The following is a 14,432-nucleotide window of genomic DNA, read 5'->3' on the forward strand; positions in this document are numbered from 1 at the left end:
AAAAGGGGGAAAAGACAAAATAATAATTCTTAAAAAATATGCAACTCATGTGTCCCCCTGGAACATGCTGAATAAAGGACTTGTACATAAAACAGTATGGTAGAATATTTTAATAAGTGGTTGAACATTAACAGACTGGAAATAGAGTGAGATCATAAGGCTTTCTGAAACGTAGTTTAAAAATTATATACACTGTCTTAGGTTTTGTTTTTGTTGTTGCTGTTTAATCTTTTTGGTTATTTTGTCTTTTCCCCCTTTTTTTTTCTGAATCTGAAGGTTGAACTCGGGGCTCGTGCTTGCTAGGTGAGTGCTCTACCGCCGAGCCAAATCCTCAGCCCCAGTAAAGAAAACTTAGAAAGTCTTTAGCCTTTTATGAAGTACCTTCTTTTTTCATAAAGCTCAGTGAAGTGGTATGTATTCTACACATACATGCTTAGTATCCTTGCTAAGGTCATGGTGTTCAATTTTTGCACATAGACATGTTTTTCAGTTCTTCAAGTTTTAACATTTAATTATATTCCTACAGAACTCTTCACACTAGAAAATCAGCAGTTCATAAGTTAAGGCTTATGGTAAAACTCAGGTTACAGGAAATAAAATTAGCAATCAAATGTTGCATATATTCTGAAATGATTTTTAAAATCTGGTTATATTCCTGAGGCATGTCAGATAATTTTCATAGAGGAAAAATTAATGCTATGTTATGTATTTTATGAGTTAAAATGTTCTTTTTTTACTGAAAAATTTTTTTTTACATGGATAGCAGTTAAACTGATTGAGGACAAAGTGAACAGGACTGAAGATGTAGTCATTTTGGGGATTGCTTGCCTAGAATCATGAGGCCCTGGGTTCAATCCCCAGTACTCTATAAATCAGGTATGACAGCACACATCTGTCATCTCAGTATTCAGGAAGTGGATGCAGGAGGATTGCAATCTGAAGGTTAATCGGGGTTACATGTCAATTTTGACTGGGATACATGTGACCTATCTCAAAAAGGAAAAATTGGGAAAAAAGTAAATAATTAAGCATAGAATTAACATGCTCCAATCATAGCAGTTATAACAATTCCTACGTATCAACTGAAGAGCAATTAACACACGTGCCTCCCCAAATTTATTCAAGAATATTTATAACATTTCTATTTATAATAATTAATAGCTTTAAAACTTAAATGTTAACAATAGAATGTACAAACAATTTGTGGCCCATTTAAGCAATAGAATAGTACTTAACAATAAGAATGAACTACTGACACACATAGCAGATACATGATTCTCTGTAACATGTTTTCAGATTGGAGACAGACTAAAAATAATACATAGTGTATAATACCATTTACATTAAGTTTTAGACCACAAAAAATGAGAAATCAAAATACTGGTTTTCTGGAGATGAGGACTGTACTGAAACTGAACTGGATAGAACTTTTTGGGGATAATGTAAATGTCATAGGACTTGAATGGAATGTTGGGTCTATGGGTATGGCACATGCCAAAAATTAATCCTGTTCAAGTCACTATGTACACATTTTACCTAAATAAAATATGTCTGAGAAAAAAGTGGACATATGGCACATTTGCTTTTCAAGTGCTACTTTCTGTGACATACTAATAACATACTAATTAAGATACAGATGACAGTGGCCCATAAGCATCACAGGAATCTTTGACCACACTACTCATCTAAGGTAATTTGATTAGGTTCCAAAGTAAATTGTTATCATTAGTCTCACAAAAATATAGATGAAAGCTTACCCTCAGTGTTCTAGAATACCTTATAACTTAGAAAGGGAAGAGGGTTGAAATGGGGCATACTGTAATGAATAAATGAATAGTCTTTCACGAAGGTCCACTTTAAGTGGACACCTACATGGCAAATCAAAAGAACCCATTGCTTGAACATCTGTCAGACCATATGCTTTGGCTTCAAGTTCAGTGTAAAAGCTAAAATGCTAATGACTCCATCCATCATTGCAGAGCTTGGCGGACATGCATCATTGAATTGGGCAGAGAAATTCAACATTGGATTTATTGAAAGGAGCAAAATGTGTGGGTAGATTTGGTGGCATCATTTGTTTTGGTGAATTGAAATGAGGCTGTGTAATATGTGACTGGTAATCCTGTGCAGATTGCCACCAGAGCTCTGGCAATTGAGCCAATCTGTCAGTAATCGCTGCAGGGGCTGGCCTGGTGCCTCGTTGGTGGGCCTGCCAAAACATGAGAGTCAGCCACCGCTTTGCCCTTGGTGAGGCACATCGCTACTAATGTAGTGTGATACAGTGAGTTTCTCAGCCAACAGAAATGTCATTCCTTATGGAGCAACAGATAATTTAAGCAATGGCTTGAGAGTAGTAATTGGAGAGTGAAATTAGGAAAATGAGATGCAAATTGCTCTGAAAAACAACCAAAGAGAGCCTGACCTCTTGGGGTCTGGACTGTTGCCAGCTATGGGTCAGTAAAGTGGTGAATCTAAAACTTGATCGCAAGGCATTTCATCTTTGCTCAGTTGCTGTAGCCTCATTATTCTGCTACATGCAAAGGTCTGTGTTTAGGAATGGAAACAGGAAACACGAACTTCATGTCTGAGATGTTAAAGTACAAAATCTTTTACTGACCAGATGCAAACTTGTCCTATTTCCAATGCCATGCAGCATTCTTCCTGCAGAAGTTTCTGAAGCTTCCATGTCGATGTGTTTGTCCTCAGGGTCACATGACATATTTGGAAGCTGTAGTAAATTAATCAAATTTCTACAGAGATTTTACTGTTCACGATACCATTTCTTTTAGAGTAAATATGTGAAATTTTTGCGCTTATAATGAAGGAAAGTTCTAAGAAATTAATCTGTAGCTTGATATGGTGATTTACATTAAACAATTCATTGGAAAGAGGTTTGAGGGAAAGTTTTCAAAGTTAACTTGATTAAACTTGTTAATTTATGATCAGTTCATAAAACATGAAAAAAGATTTTCAAAATATTGAAAACTATTCTAGTGTCAGAATTTTAAAACTTCTAACATTTGCAGCAAATTTTTTTGAGTGTCTTCCACAGTTCCGAAACATCAGAATAACAAAGATATTATAGAATTATCACAATAGTGAGTGAATGTGAAAAACTGATGTCTGGGTGGTTTAAAGGGACATTACACAAAAGCGTCTGGAACTTTGTGGATGATTAAATGAGATTTGCAAAGTCTTAGACTGTAGACATTATACAAGTGGGGTATAATTTCCTATTTACAGAGCCCCAAAGTACAGTAATCTAGTCTTAAATCTTAAAGCTATGTGCTCAGTCTTATTTTTAAGAGATTTTTAAAGATGTGCTCAATAATTGCAAGGCTGTTGAAACCCAAACGAACGGCTCCAAGAGATAGTAAAACCACAATCTGGGTTTATCCAAGCATGATCCAGACTTAGACTTACTGGAGAACATTCAAGCTTGAGGCTAAATGCTTAGCAAGGGACTTTTAGGCCCAAGGGTTTATTCCAGCAGTAAGGAAGGATCATATAACATCACGGACTCTTTCAGAGAGGAGAATGAGTAGTAGAAGGTATTTGGTGAAATCAATAGAGAAACTTGATTGAGACTTGGAATTATACACAGGATCCAAATAAGTGAAGATTAATGGTGATGGTTCTTACTTCGGGGCTGAAAGGCAGAACACGCATTTACACATGTGCTGTGAATAGCAGTGTATGGATTATTGAAGGGTCACTGTAAGGGAAGAGATAAATGAATGGCAGGGCTGGGACTTGACCAGGACAAAATTGGAAGAAATGGAGGTTGCTGTTGGCAGTATTGATGTCAGATAACAAAGGACTGAGATTGAACAGTGAGGTCAAATTGGAAAATCTGAGAGCCACAAATTAAAGAAGACTAAAGGTTTTGGATCTTGTTGGTAGCAGTTAACAGAATTTGAGTATGAGTGTTAAGTAATGTCTTCTGAACTTCTTCAGTGATTAACTTTTAAAGCTACTTAATTTTTTATTTTCTGTCTTGGAACTAATTTGTCTCTTACAACCATTGCTTACTATTGTCTTCTTCATACCCTTGTAATTGTGTATTAAAAAACAATCCTACGTGAAAGATGAGATGCCTTTTGGTTCTTGGTAACCATAGTAAAGTTTGCTAGAGCAGTTCAAAGCTTGTAGCCAATTAAAGCCTCTGGGTGGTCGTGAAATGAGTGAAATTCTTAGAAAACTGTTGATGTCTCCCCCTTTGGTTGTTTCTGTATCTTGTGGCTGTAAAAGTGGAGAGGGTCGTTCAAATCTTGCCTTTTGTACAGTTTAAGTTCTTATAACCTCCTGGACTTACACTCATGGATGAATACTAGCTTCCTGCTTAATTCTAATTGTTTCTGTTTATCCTCTCATTAAACAATAGCGATTCTTCCAGGTACATCCTGATTTCCAGTTAATTCTTTTCCATTTAAGCTGCCATGCTTTGGTAGCAGCCATCTCTCTCATAAAGCCTACCTTTTCCTTAGGCCATTGGATTATTCTAGTTCATGCACTGTGTTCTGCCTTCATAATTTTATAAAACACTCAGAACATAGCTCTTGAGAGAAAGTCACTAACCACGTGACACAGATCAGGAATTTTATCTGACCTTTTAACATCTTGGATGTATGTTTGTTCTTAGCCAGGAACATCATGCCTAATTTTCAGGAGTATTAAATTGTTTTCTTTTTTGCATCCCATGTGTTTCTGCATGAAGAATTCAACATTTCACAGATACAGTGCATTTGCCTATTATAATTTATTAAAACTAGGTGAAATGTCTATAGATTACAAAATTGATTAAATGAATAATGTGTAGAGCATGCTTTACTTGCCTTAGACAATACTGTAATACCTTGGCAGTCATAGATGCTTAAAGACTTTTGTCAAGATTTTGAAATAACCATTATCACTCTCTCTGTGCATAAAGGAAGTGTCCATGCAGTGAATATAGAATGGCCCTTTCAATGTGTTTTCTCCATGAGTCACTGTGATTCTTCTCACATCAGACTATGACAGAGACTGTCTTTCCTTTTGGAAAATTGTGGTATTCTCTTATTTCATTTTTGGCTCTTTTTTATATTTAATTCTAAAATTTGATTATTTTTAAATTAATGCAAAGTAATGTATTTCATCATGACATTTTCATACATAGTTTATTTTTGTTTATCCTCCTGATCTGAAAAGCAGATCAGTAAGTATATCTAGTATTTATAAAATCATTGTATTATACAATAAACTATATGTACTAAAAGCCATCCCTAATAAAAACTACTATGACTCAGTGAATTTTGGTGTGTGTTTGTGTGTCTACATGTGTACTGTGTGGTGCATATGAGCATTCATTTTTATGTGCACCTTGTGTGTTGAGTGCACATCTGTGTGCAGGCCAGAGGACAATCTCAGATGTCATTCCTCGATACCATCCATCTTGTTGTCTGACATAGAGTCTCTCATTAGCCTGGACCTCAAGGAATAGGCTATACTAGCTGTCCTCACCTCTTTAGTGCTTGAATTATAAATGAATGCCACTATGCCCGGATTTGTTAACAGGAGGTCTGAGGATTGAATTCAGATCCCTGTACTTATGTAGCAAGCACTTTTCCAACTGAGCCATCTCTCCAGCACTTAATGTATTTTTATGGGACAAACACCACATGTGTCAAGTAAGAAACTGCCAGCAATCCCAAGAGGTCTTTTCATGTATTCTGTCCAAGAATAACTCTATAAACAACAGCCTTCGACTCTCATGGTCTCATGGTGTGTGTGTGTGTGTGTGTGTGTGTGTGTGTGTGTGTGTGTACATGTGTTTGTACCCATGTGCACATGTGTCCTTGTGCAAGCTACTTCTCCAACCTTCTAAACCCGAATCCCTGAACACTGTGGTCTAGGTTTATTTATTTCAAAGAACTCTGCCTTTTAGTCTGTAGGTCTGCCTCCTTCTCTGTTTTGCTCTGTTGTAGATCCTTGGGCCTTTTGAAATCTAGGTTCTTAGTCCTTATTTTACTGATAGTTTGCTTAGTCCACTTCAATTCAACATCTTTCCCTTTCCTCTGAATTTTGCAGAAATCGATACCAGGTTTTGATCTTCTAGTCACAGTGTAAGTGGTGCCTTGTACAATAGCAAAGGGGCACATTAGCTCATCTTTCATTAGCTTGGTGTTGCTGATGCTTAATGTCCATGTTTTTTCCCTGAGTTGAAAATGTATTTCTTATTTTAATTTTGGGTTATTTCTTTCGTATTTTTTTTTAATTTGCTTATTTTTAAAATTATACAGAGCAATATATTTCATTAAAGTATTTTTGCACACAATTTGTTTTTGTTGTTCTTTTTCTACCCTGTCTTTCTTGTTCTCCACTCCTCTCCCCTTATATCCTTCTGCCTGTTTCCTATTTCATATTACACACATCTCTCTCTCTTTTTTTTTTTTTTTTGGTCTTTTTGAGACAGGGTCTCCCTGCAGCCCCAGCTGTCCTGGAACTCACTATGTAGACCAGGCTGGCCTTGAACTCACAGAGATCTGCCTGCCTCTGCCTCCCAAGTGCTAGGATTAAAGGTGCACCACCACGCCCGGCCCTACACATGTCTTTTAATCACCCCTTAATAAAAACATCTTTTCAAAAGAATTCTAATTGAATATTTAATGTTATTTAGATACTCTATCCCCTCACTCCTCTCCCAATTTAATGTACTCTCATATGCACGCATGCACACACACACACACACACACACACACACACAGACACACACATATGTGGTCTCTAAAGTCTAATTTGTGTAGCCCTAATGTCCTTCAGTTTGGGTCCATCCACTGGGCCCACCAAGAATCCCATCCCTATAAGACATTGACTCTCCCTCTTTCAGCAGACATCAATTGCCAAAAGTGCCTTAGATTGGATTAGATTTTCTTACCCACTTCCCTATGTCTATGCTGGGACTTTTATCTGGTTTGAGCTTGCATAGAACTTGTGCATGGTGTCATCATTGTTGTAAGTTTCTATGAGTAACAGTCCAACTATCTGAAAGAGTATGTTTCCTTGTAGTCATCCACCCCTCTGGCTCTTAAAATCTTTCTGACTCCTCTTCCCAATGAGCCCTGAGCCTTCAAGCTCTGGGAGGCAATCAAGGGCTGTGACAATATCTTGTGTTATTTTGGGAGCCTCTTGGACTACTGTGACCAACAACGTGAAGGGAGGTTCCTCCTGCATGCACTGTGTTTTTTGTTATATAGCCTTCAACTATACACATGCACTCATATATTTATTATATGTGTATTTTTCAGTAGGACATTGAACTAATACATTTCCCTCTGGTTTTTTAATATTGTTAGGAACTCATAAATTTAAAAATATGTGACTGTCTAGGGTCTGGAGCCATCACTCAGTGGTTAAGAGCACTGGGTCCAAGAGGACCCAGGTTTGATTCCCAGCACTCACATGGCAGCTAACAACTTTCTGTAACTCCAGTTCCGGGGGATCCGATGCCCTCTTCTGACCTCTGTGGGCATCGCACAATACAGGTGCACTTGCATACATTCAGGTATACATTCATAACATAAAATAAAAGTAATAAATACAATATTTAAGAAAATATGTAAGGGTCTTAAAATTCATTGTGATTCTATGAAGCCCAAGCTGTCCAGTCTGTGGCCCTGAGCCCTGACATTAGCTTCTGAGTCCCTTTGCCAGCCTTCAGTAGTCTTGAAAGCTTTCTTGCTTCTTGCTTTTGTGAGATGTTCCATTTTCTCCTCCCAAAGAGGTATCTTTTTTCCATGATGCCACACTTTTTATTGATAGACTGTATAGCAAGACAATAATCTGGGTGCCGAGGGCTATTCCTTTCTAGACCTTACACTTATATATGTTTTATTTGAGATGTGGTCTAATGTTTCCCAGACCACCTTAAAACTCTCTTAACTCACTGTGTAGCTGAGAATGACCTTGCAGTCTCTCGCACTGGTGAGTCTCAGGTGCCATTTATTGGCAGGTGTTTGTGGCGGAGCTTCCTCCGTGTCTGTGGTGGAACTTCCTCCGTGCCCTTGCTGCCGTCCTGTCACATGAGAGAACATAGTGCCTCCCAAGGCCCAACAGCACCTTAGGTGGCCATGTCAGTGTCTGAGCTGTCTGTGGAAGAGCCAGAGCTCTAGCGCCCTCCAGAATCTCTCTGTTGGTCCAGAGAGAGATTACACTTCACCATGAGAGGTGGGATGGTAAGAGGACCAGAACATTTCCTTCATGCAGAAAACTGGCTCCATACCATTTTAAGATAATGTTTCATTTCTCTCTCCTATCTCCTCCTGACCATTCTTGGAATGACCAGTGCTTTGAGTATTTCATGCACGTTGCATGAAACAGTATTTATCTTTTCAAGTGTGACATTTCACTTAATATACTGTTTTTTCATGTTGTAGATTGTAATGTGATTTCCTTTTGTTTTGTTTTAATAATATTCTATTGATATGTGTAGCATATCATCTTTATTGTTTATGTTATTTGTATAAAATACATTAATTATATTTCACCATAATAATTCTGCACATATATGGGGAACCATGTGATGTTTTGAATTACAACTTAAGGGAAATAGTTCTTCCTTTCTTTTTTCCTATATTCCTTCCTTCTTTTTTTTCCTCTCTTTTTAGGAAAGGATCTCATCACATAGCCTCCATTGTCCTCAAGGTCACTACGTAGCCCCTGACAACCTGAAACCTGTGCCCCTCTTGGCTCTGTTTTCTGAACACTAGGATTGCTGGTATGCTCCAGCAGACTCATCTTAGAGGAAGCATTTCTATGTTTCTAAACGTTTATCATTTCCTTATGAGAAGAGCATTAAATTATTCTTCTAGGCATTTTGAAATATATGATACATTATCATTATCTCTAATCATCTTAATGTGCAGTGGGACATCTGACTTATTTCTCATATCTAACTGTAACTTAGTATCCAGTGACCGTATTGCTCTGATTTGAACTTCATACTTTTAAGTTGCTTATTTTAGAATATTAAATTCTCTAGTATGTGTGTGTCTGCCTGTCTGTATGTATATATGTCAGAGATCAGTTTCAAGCAATTCATGTATGTATGTATGTATGTATGTATGTATGTATGTATGTCAGATCAGTTTCAAGGAATTCATTCTCTCCTTCAACTACATAGGTCCAGGAATGAAACTTAGGCCTTCATGCTTGGTGACAGGTGCCTTAAACCTGCTGAGGCATCTCACCAGCCCTAAGTTGTTAATTTTTATGTGAACTAAGCTTTCTTGAATTTTGGACTGTAATGACTATTCAGAAAACTGTGCCTTCCCTCTTCTCTTACCGTATGTTATTAAAATACATGGATGTTTGCATTCTGGGATTCCTGGGCTAATTTATCCTCAGCTCTGATTTTTGTATAGATATATTCTCTCTCTCTCTCTCTCTCTCTCTCTCTCTCTGTCTCTCTGTCTCTCTGTCTCTCTGTCTCTGTCTCTCTCTCTGTTCGTTTCATGTGCCAGATTCCGAAATGTTGAAGAACCGTGCCAGACATCTTGTTTCCAGAACCGCCACCCACTTCCAATGGTTAATCATACTGTTTCTTTGCTGTGCTCAACTCTCCCCTTACTATGAATTTCATAATTTTATAATTGCAAAGTCATGTGGCTTCCTTCCCTACCTTTCTCTAGAGCTATTTTTACAATTTTTTAAAAAAATATTGTATTCATTTAAAAATTTTTTTGTGTATGAGTGTGTAAGTGTGCCAGTGTTTTTAAGTGTAAGTGTACCTGTTGTGTAATGCTCACTGAAGCTAGAAGAGGGCATCAGATCCCCTGGAACTAGAGTTAAGGACTGTTGGTCGCCATGTGTGTGCTGGAAATCGAACCCAGGTCCTTTGCATAAGCAGCTAGTGCTCGTAATAGCTGAGCCCTCTCTCCAGCCCTGTCAATACTATCTCTAATGATGAGAGTACCTGGAGGGTCTTTACAGAGGTGAAGGAGTTTTGAAAGACATTGTAGCAAGAGTTAGAGGGTCTGCTCAGGAGCAAGAGGATCCAGGAGGCAGGCAGACACAAGAGTGATGAGTTTTGCGGAAGAACTGAGAGTAAGTTGCAGATATAGAGGCTGCAAGCCTTGTGGGCCCTACTAGAGGATAAGTAGGACTGGATGAGAGTAGACTCCTGGGAAAAGACTGCTAAGTCAAGTTTGCCTTCCGGTTAGAAAGACCAGATAGAGCTGCTGTGGTAATTGAAAAGAAATTGCAGTCTGAGATTTGCACATGTAATGTCTATTTTTGTTTCTGTGAGTTGTGGGAAAGAAATAATTTAGACTCATTTCTGACTTTTATATTTTGGGGTCTTTGAATATAAGATGCTTTGCCTTATTCAGGTTAATGAGCAGGCGTTGTTGTTACAAAATTCATGCCATCAGTGGTTAAGGAGAGAATTAACAAAATGATGAATGAAACCTGGTAAAATCCTAAGTCAGACTTGGGCATGCATGTATTCATGTGCTCACACAGATCTTTATTACAAAAGATATATGTAAACAATTTCATGTTTTGAGAAATATGGTTAACGGTAGTGCCGTTTAGGACTTAGGACATTATTGGACTTTGGTTTTGACCTCTAGCATCCTCCCAATAATAAAACAAGATAAAGAATCATTAAAGCAATGCAATATCCCCTTTTAATATACATTAAATCGGGGGCTGGAGAGATGGGACAGTGGTTAAAAGCACTATCTGCTCTTGCAGAGGACTCAGGTTTGATTCCCAGCACCAACAGGGTGGCTAACAACCATCTGTAACTACAGTTCCAGGGGAATCCAACATCTTCTGACCTCCATGGGCTTTGCACAAGACAGGTGCAGCTACATACATGCAGGCAATACACTCATACACATAAAATAAAAATAAATAAATATTTTAAAAAGTATACATAAAATTACCTCAATAAGGTTCCATAAAAGTTTGTAAAACTTTAGAATCCTCTTTAACGGATCTACCCTCTAATTTACATTGTGTGTAAGGAATTCTCTTTCTTTTGGTTTCTTGAGATTTAAACTCACATATATGACTATCCCGTGAAATATGGATCCAGTGAGCACCAGAAAATTGTTAAAATTTCAAGAATTTTTAGAACTATTGTTAGCACATTTCTATTTTGAAGTTGTTGAACCATAGATTGTGTACAGCTTTGCAATTGAGAAAAGACACAAAGTAGCTCTTTATGTTTATGGTTGAAGCAATAGTTGTTCCACCTTTACCATCACAACTCTGGACACAGTGGCTTAGTTTAATTGCTACATTGCCTTTTATTGAATGAGTAAACAACTTAGATCTTTCCTCTATGTAACTGGTATAAATGATGCTGAATTCAGCCTTCCCATCTCATCTCCTTGATCACACATATATGAATGATTCAAACATGGAAATCTAGAAATGGAATTGATGTTTATACATTTTCCCCCTCCTTCCCTCTGTCCTTCCCTGCTTCCCTCCCTCCCTCCCTCCCTCCCTCCCTTCCTCTCTCCCTATCTTTCTCCTTTTCTTCTCCTCACTCCCTCCCTCTGCTCCATCCTCTCTTCCTTCTTTCTTTCCTGGGTATTTTGTAGCTGAAGATTAACTCATACTTCTGAGCCTCCTGCCTTCATATTCCAAGTATGGAGATTGCAGGTATGAACCAGGATACCTGGTTATGTGGTGCTGGAGATCAAATCCAGGGTATTTCATCTCTAGTCTTTGTTTTTTCTAAATGATAATAAATCATTTTTTAAATCACTACCAGTACACCAGGCATGGTTATGACACCTTTAACTCCAGCACTCGGGAGGCAGAAGCAGGTGGATCTCTGTGAGATTCAGGTCAATCTTGTTTACCTAGCTAGAGCCAGGAAAGCTGGGGCTACAGGAAAAAAAAAAAAAAATAATACAGTGTGAATGCCAGTAAGTGTATATATTTTCTTATTAATAATTAGTCCTATGACATGATATTTGATGTATGATTAATTGATAATAGGGCTACTTAGCTTTGCACCACTCAGAAATGGAATTGAGCTCATGACCAATTCTTTCTTTTAAAAATAGTTTATTATTTTAAAAATGTTATTTATTACTTTTTTATGTGTATTACAGTGTGAATGCCAGTAAGTGTATATATTTTCTTATTAATAATTAGTCCTATGACATGATATTTGATGTATGATTAATTGATAATAGGGCTACTTAGCTTTGCACCACTCAGAAATGGAATTGAGCTCATGACCAATTCTTTCTTTTAAAAATAGTTTATTATTTTAAAAATGTTATTTATTACTTTTTTATGTGTATGAGTGTATTACCTACATGTATGTAACTGTACCTATGTTGTGTAATGCTCTCGGAGGTCAGAAGAAGGCGTCGGATCCCCTGGAACTGGAGATAAGACTATTTTTAGGCATCTTATGGGTCGTGGGAATCAGACCCAGCCAGTGCTCTTAACTGCTGCACCATCTTTCAGCTCCCCAGTTCTTTCTTATGGTAAAACTTTTCTTTGCCATTGATCGAGTGTTTTTAATATTTAGATTGATGGTATCCTTTCCTTTCTTAGACATACGCATTTTCTCTTTTTATAGCCTGTCTAGTTTTTTACTGCTTTGTTTTTCCTTTTTCTTTTTGAACTATAGAAGCTCTTTACATATCTGAGCTGTTTATCTTTTGATGATTATTTCTTTAACAAATATTTTATCACAGCCTGTGCTCCCCACCCCCTTTATTTATGGTTTCTTTCAACATATAGAAGTTATAAATTTTATCGTAGTTGAAATCTTCTATCATTTCCTTTATAGTTTGCCATTATTGGTCTTGTGTAAGATACCCTGATATGATATTATGAGTATGTTTTCCAATTTTTCATTTCCAAAATTGACAGGTATGGTTTGAACACTTAGGCTTTTTTGATTACTTCTTTATAATATATAAATTGGCTGTCATTAATCACAAAGAGATGGGTTTGCAAAAAGCACAGATTTGGAATTGACTCTCAATTATTCATAAGCAGTTTATTTTCATTCTTTGGCTAGTACATGCTCTGTATTTGCAATAAAGACATATATGACATGATCCTGACTGTGTTTGGTGTTATATATCAGATATCACATGCATTAATAGTATGATGCCATTAGAAGCTAACACATCTTCTTTGGACACAAAGAGGCTGTGGATTCTTTGTTATGGAGCCATTAAGTCTTCTGTTAATATCTGTATTTTGCTGTAACAATTTTATGGAAAACTGAGATTATTAACAAAGTAGTGACTCTACACCCTTTAGAGGATATCAGTGTTTCCTCATTTCCTGATTGCATGACAAAGCCAAAAATTTGTGGTTCTACAAAGACATCTTTGTAATTTTGCAACAAGAATAATTCATCACAGATACTGCTTACCAAGATACTTTAGATTTATGAGAAGTATAACAACCTGTTTTTAAAGATTGGTTTCTGTTTGCAGAGACGAAATGGAGAAGACATTCCTGTAGCCCAGACTAAGAACATCAATCACAGAAGATTTGCTGCCTCGTTTAGATTGCAGGAAGTGACAAAAACTGACCAGGATTTGTACCGCTGTGTAACTCAGTCAGAACGAGGTTCTGGGGTCTCCAATTTTGCTCAACTTATTGTGAGAGGTAAAATTGTTTTCACTTTATGAAATTGTATGCCTCACATGAAATTGCATGAAATGCATATACTATGTGATTATATAATACATATATTATATGTTATATATGTAAAAGCAATTATGTAGACATGTTGCTTGATTTTTTTTAAACCATAAAATGCTTCACGCAAGTCACTATACAAACTATATTATCAAAGTTCTGATAATGTCAAGTAAATTTAAGATAGGTTTTAAAATTTGTCAATCATTTTCCCAACCTGTGTACCTTATCAAAATGAATCATATTTTACCATGTTTTGATGGAGTGAAACATGTAGTATTTTCTTCTACTACTTTCTAGTCCTCATTTGAATTTTTGATTTTTTTTTCCTCCCTAGTAACAATAGTTCTGCAGGTATAACTGCTATGCATTAAAGAAAAAATGTCAATGTGGTCGAGCTCAAAGGTTCTGTTTATAGCTGTATCAGTTCCAAACCTGTAGTAAATGTTCATTAACTCTGGTCCTCCATCAAACCATAGAAAGTTAATACCACTGAATTCCTACTAACATTCCTAGAGCTAAAGTTATTACAGGAATGTAAGGAACTGGTCATATAAGTCATATCTATAGAGAATCCAGGGTCTAGAGAGATGGCTCAACACTTGCTGACCTTGCACAAGACCCTGGTTAGGTTCCCAGCACTCACATGGCAACTTACAACTCTCTGTAGCTCCCATTCCAGGGGAATCATCTGCCCCTTCTGACCAATATGGGCACTGCAGGTGCGTAGTACACCTACATTCACGCAGGCAAAGCCTTTA

General features: G+C 37.1%; 1 protein-coding gene across 7 annotated transcripts in view; it reads left to right on the forward strand.

Annotated features, from left to right (window-relative positions):
- Ptprk (protein tyrosine phosphatase receptor type K) overlaps positions 1-14,432 on the forward strand; it is a 573,501-nt gene that overhangs the window by 289,811 nt on the left and 269,258 nt on the right. For all 7 annotated transcript variants that reach the window (XM_008854753.2, XM_008854752.2, XM_008854754.2 and 4 more), the window contains exon 6: positions 13,464-13,638. In XM_008854753.2, coding sequence (XP_008852975.1) covers positions 13,464-13,638 — 175 coding nt within the window. The remainder of the gene's footprint in view (positions 1-13,463; positions 13,639-14,432) is intronic.

The sequence above is a fragment of the Nannospalax galili genome, unplaced genomic scaffold (genome assembly GCF_000622305.1).
Source record: "Nannospalax galili isolate Female #2095 unplaced genomic scaffold, S.galili_v1.0 scaffold327, whole genome shotgun sequence".
Taxonomy (NCBI): Eukaryota; Metazoa; Chordata; class Mammalia; order Rodentia; family Spalacidae; genus Nannospalax; species Nannospalax galili.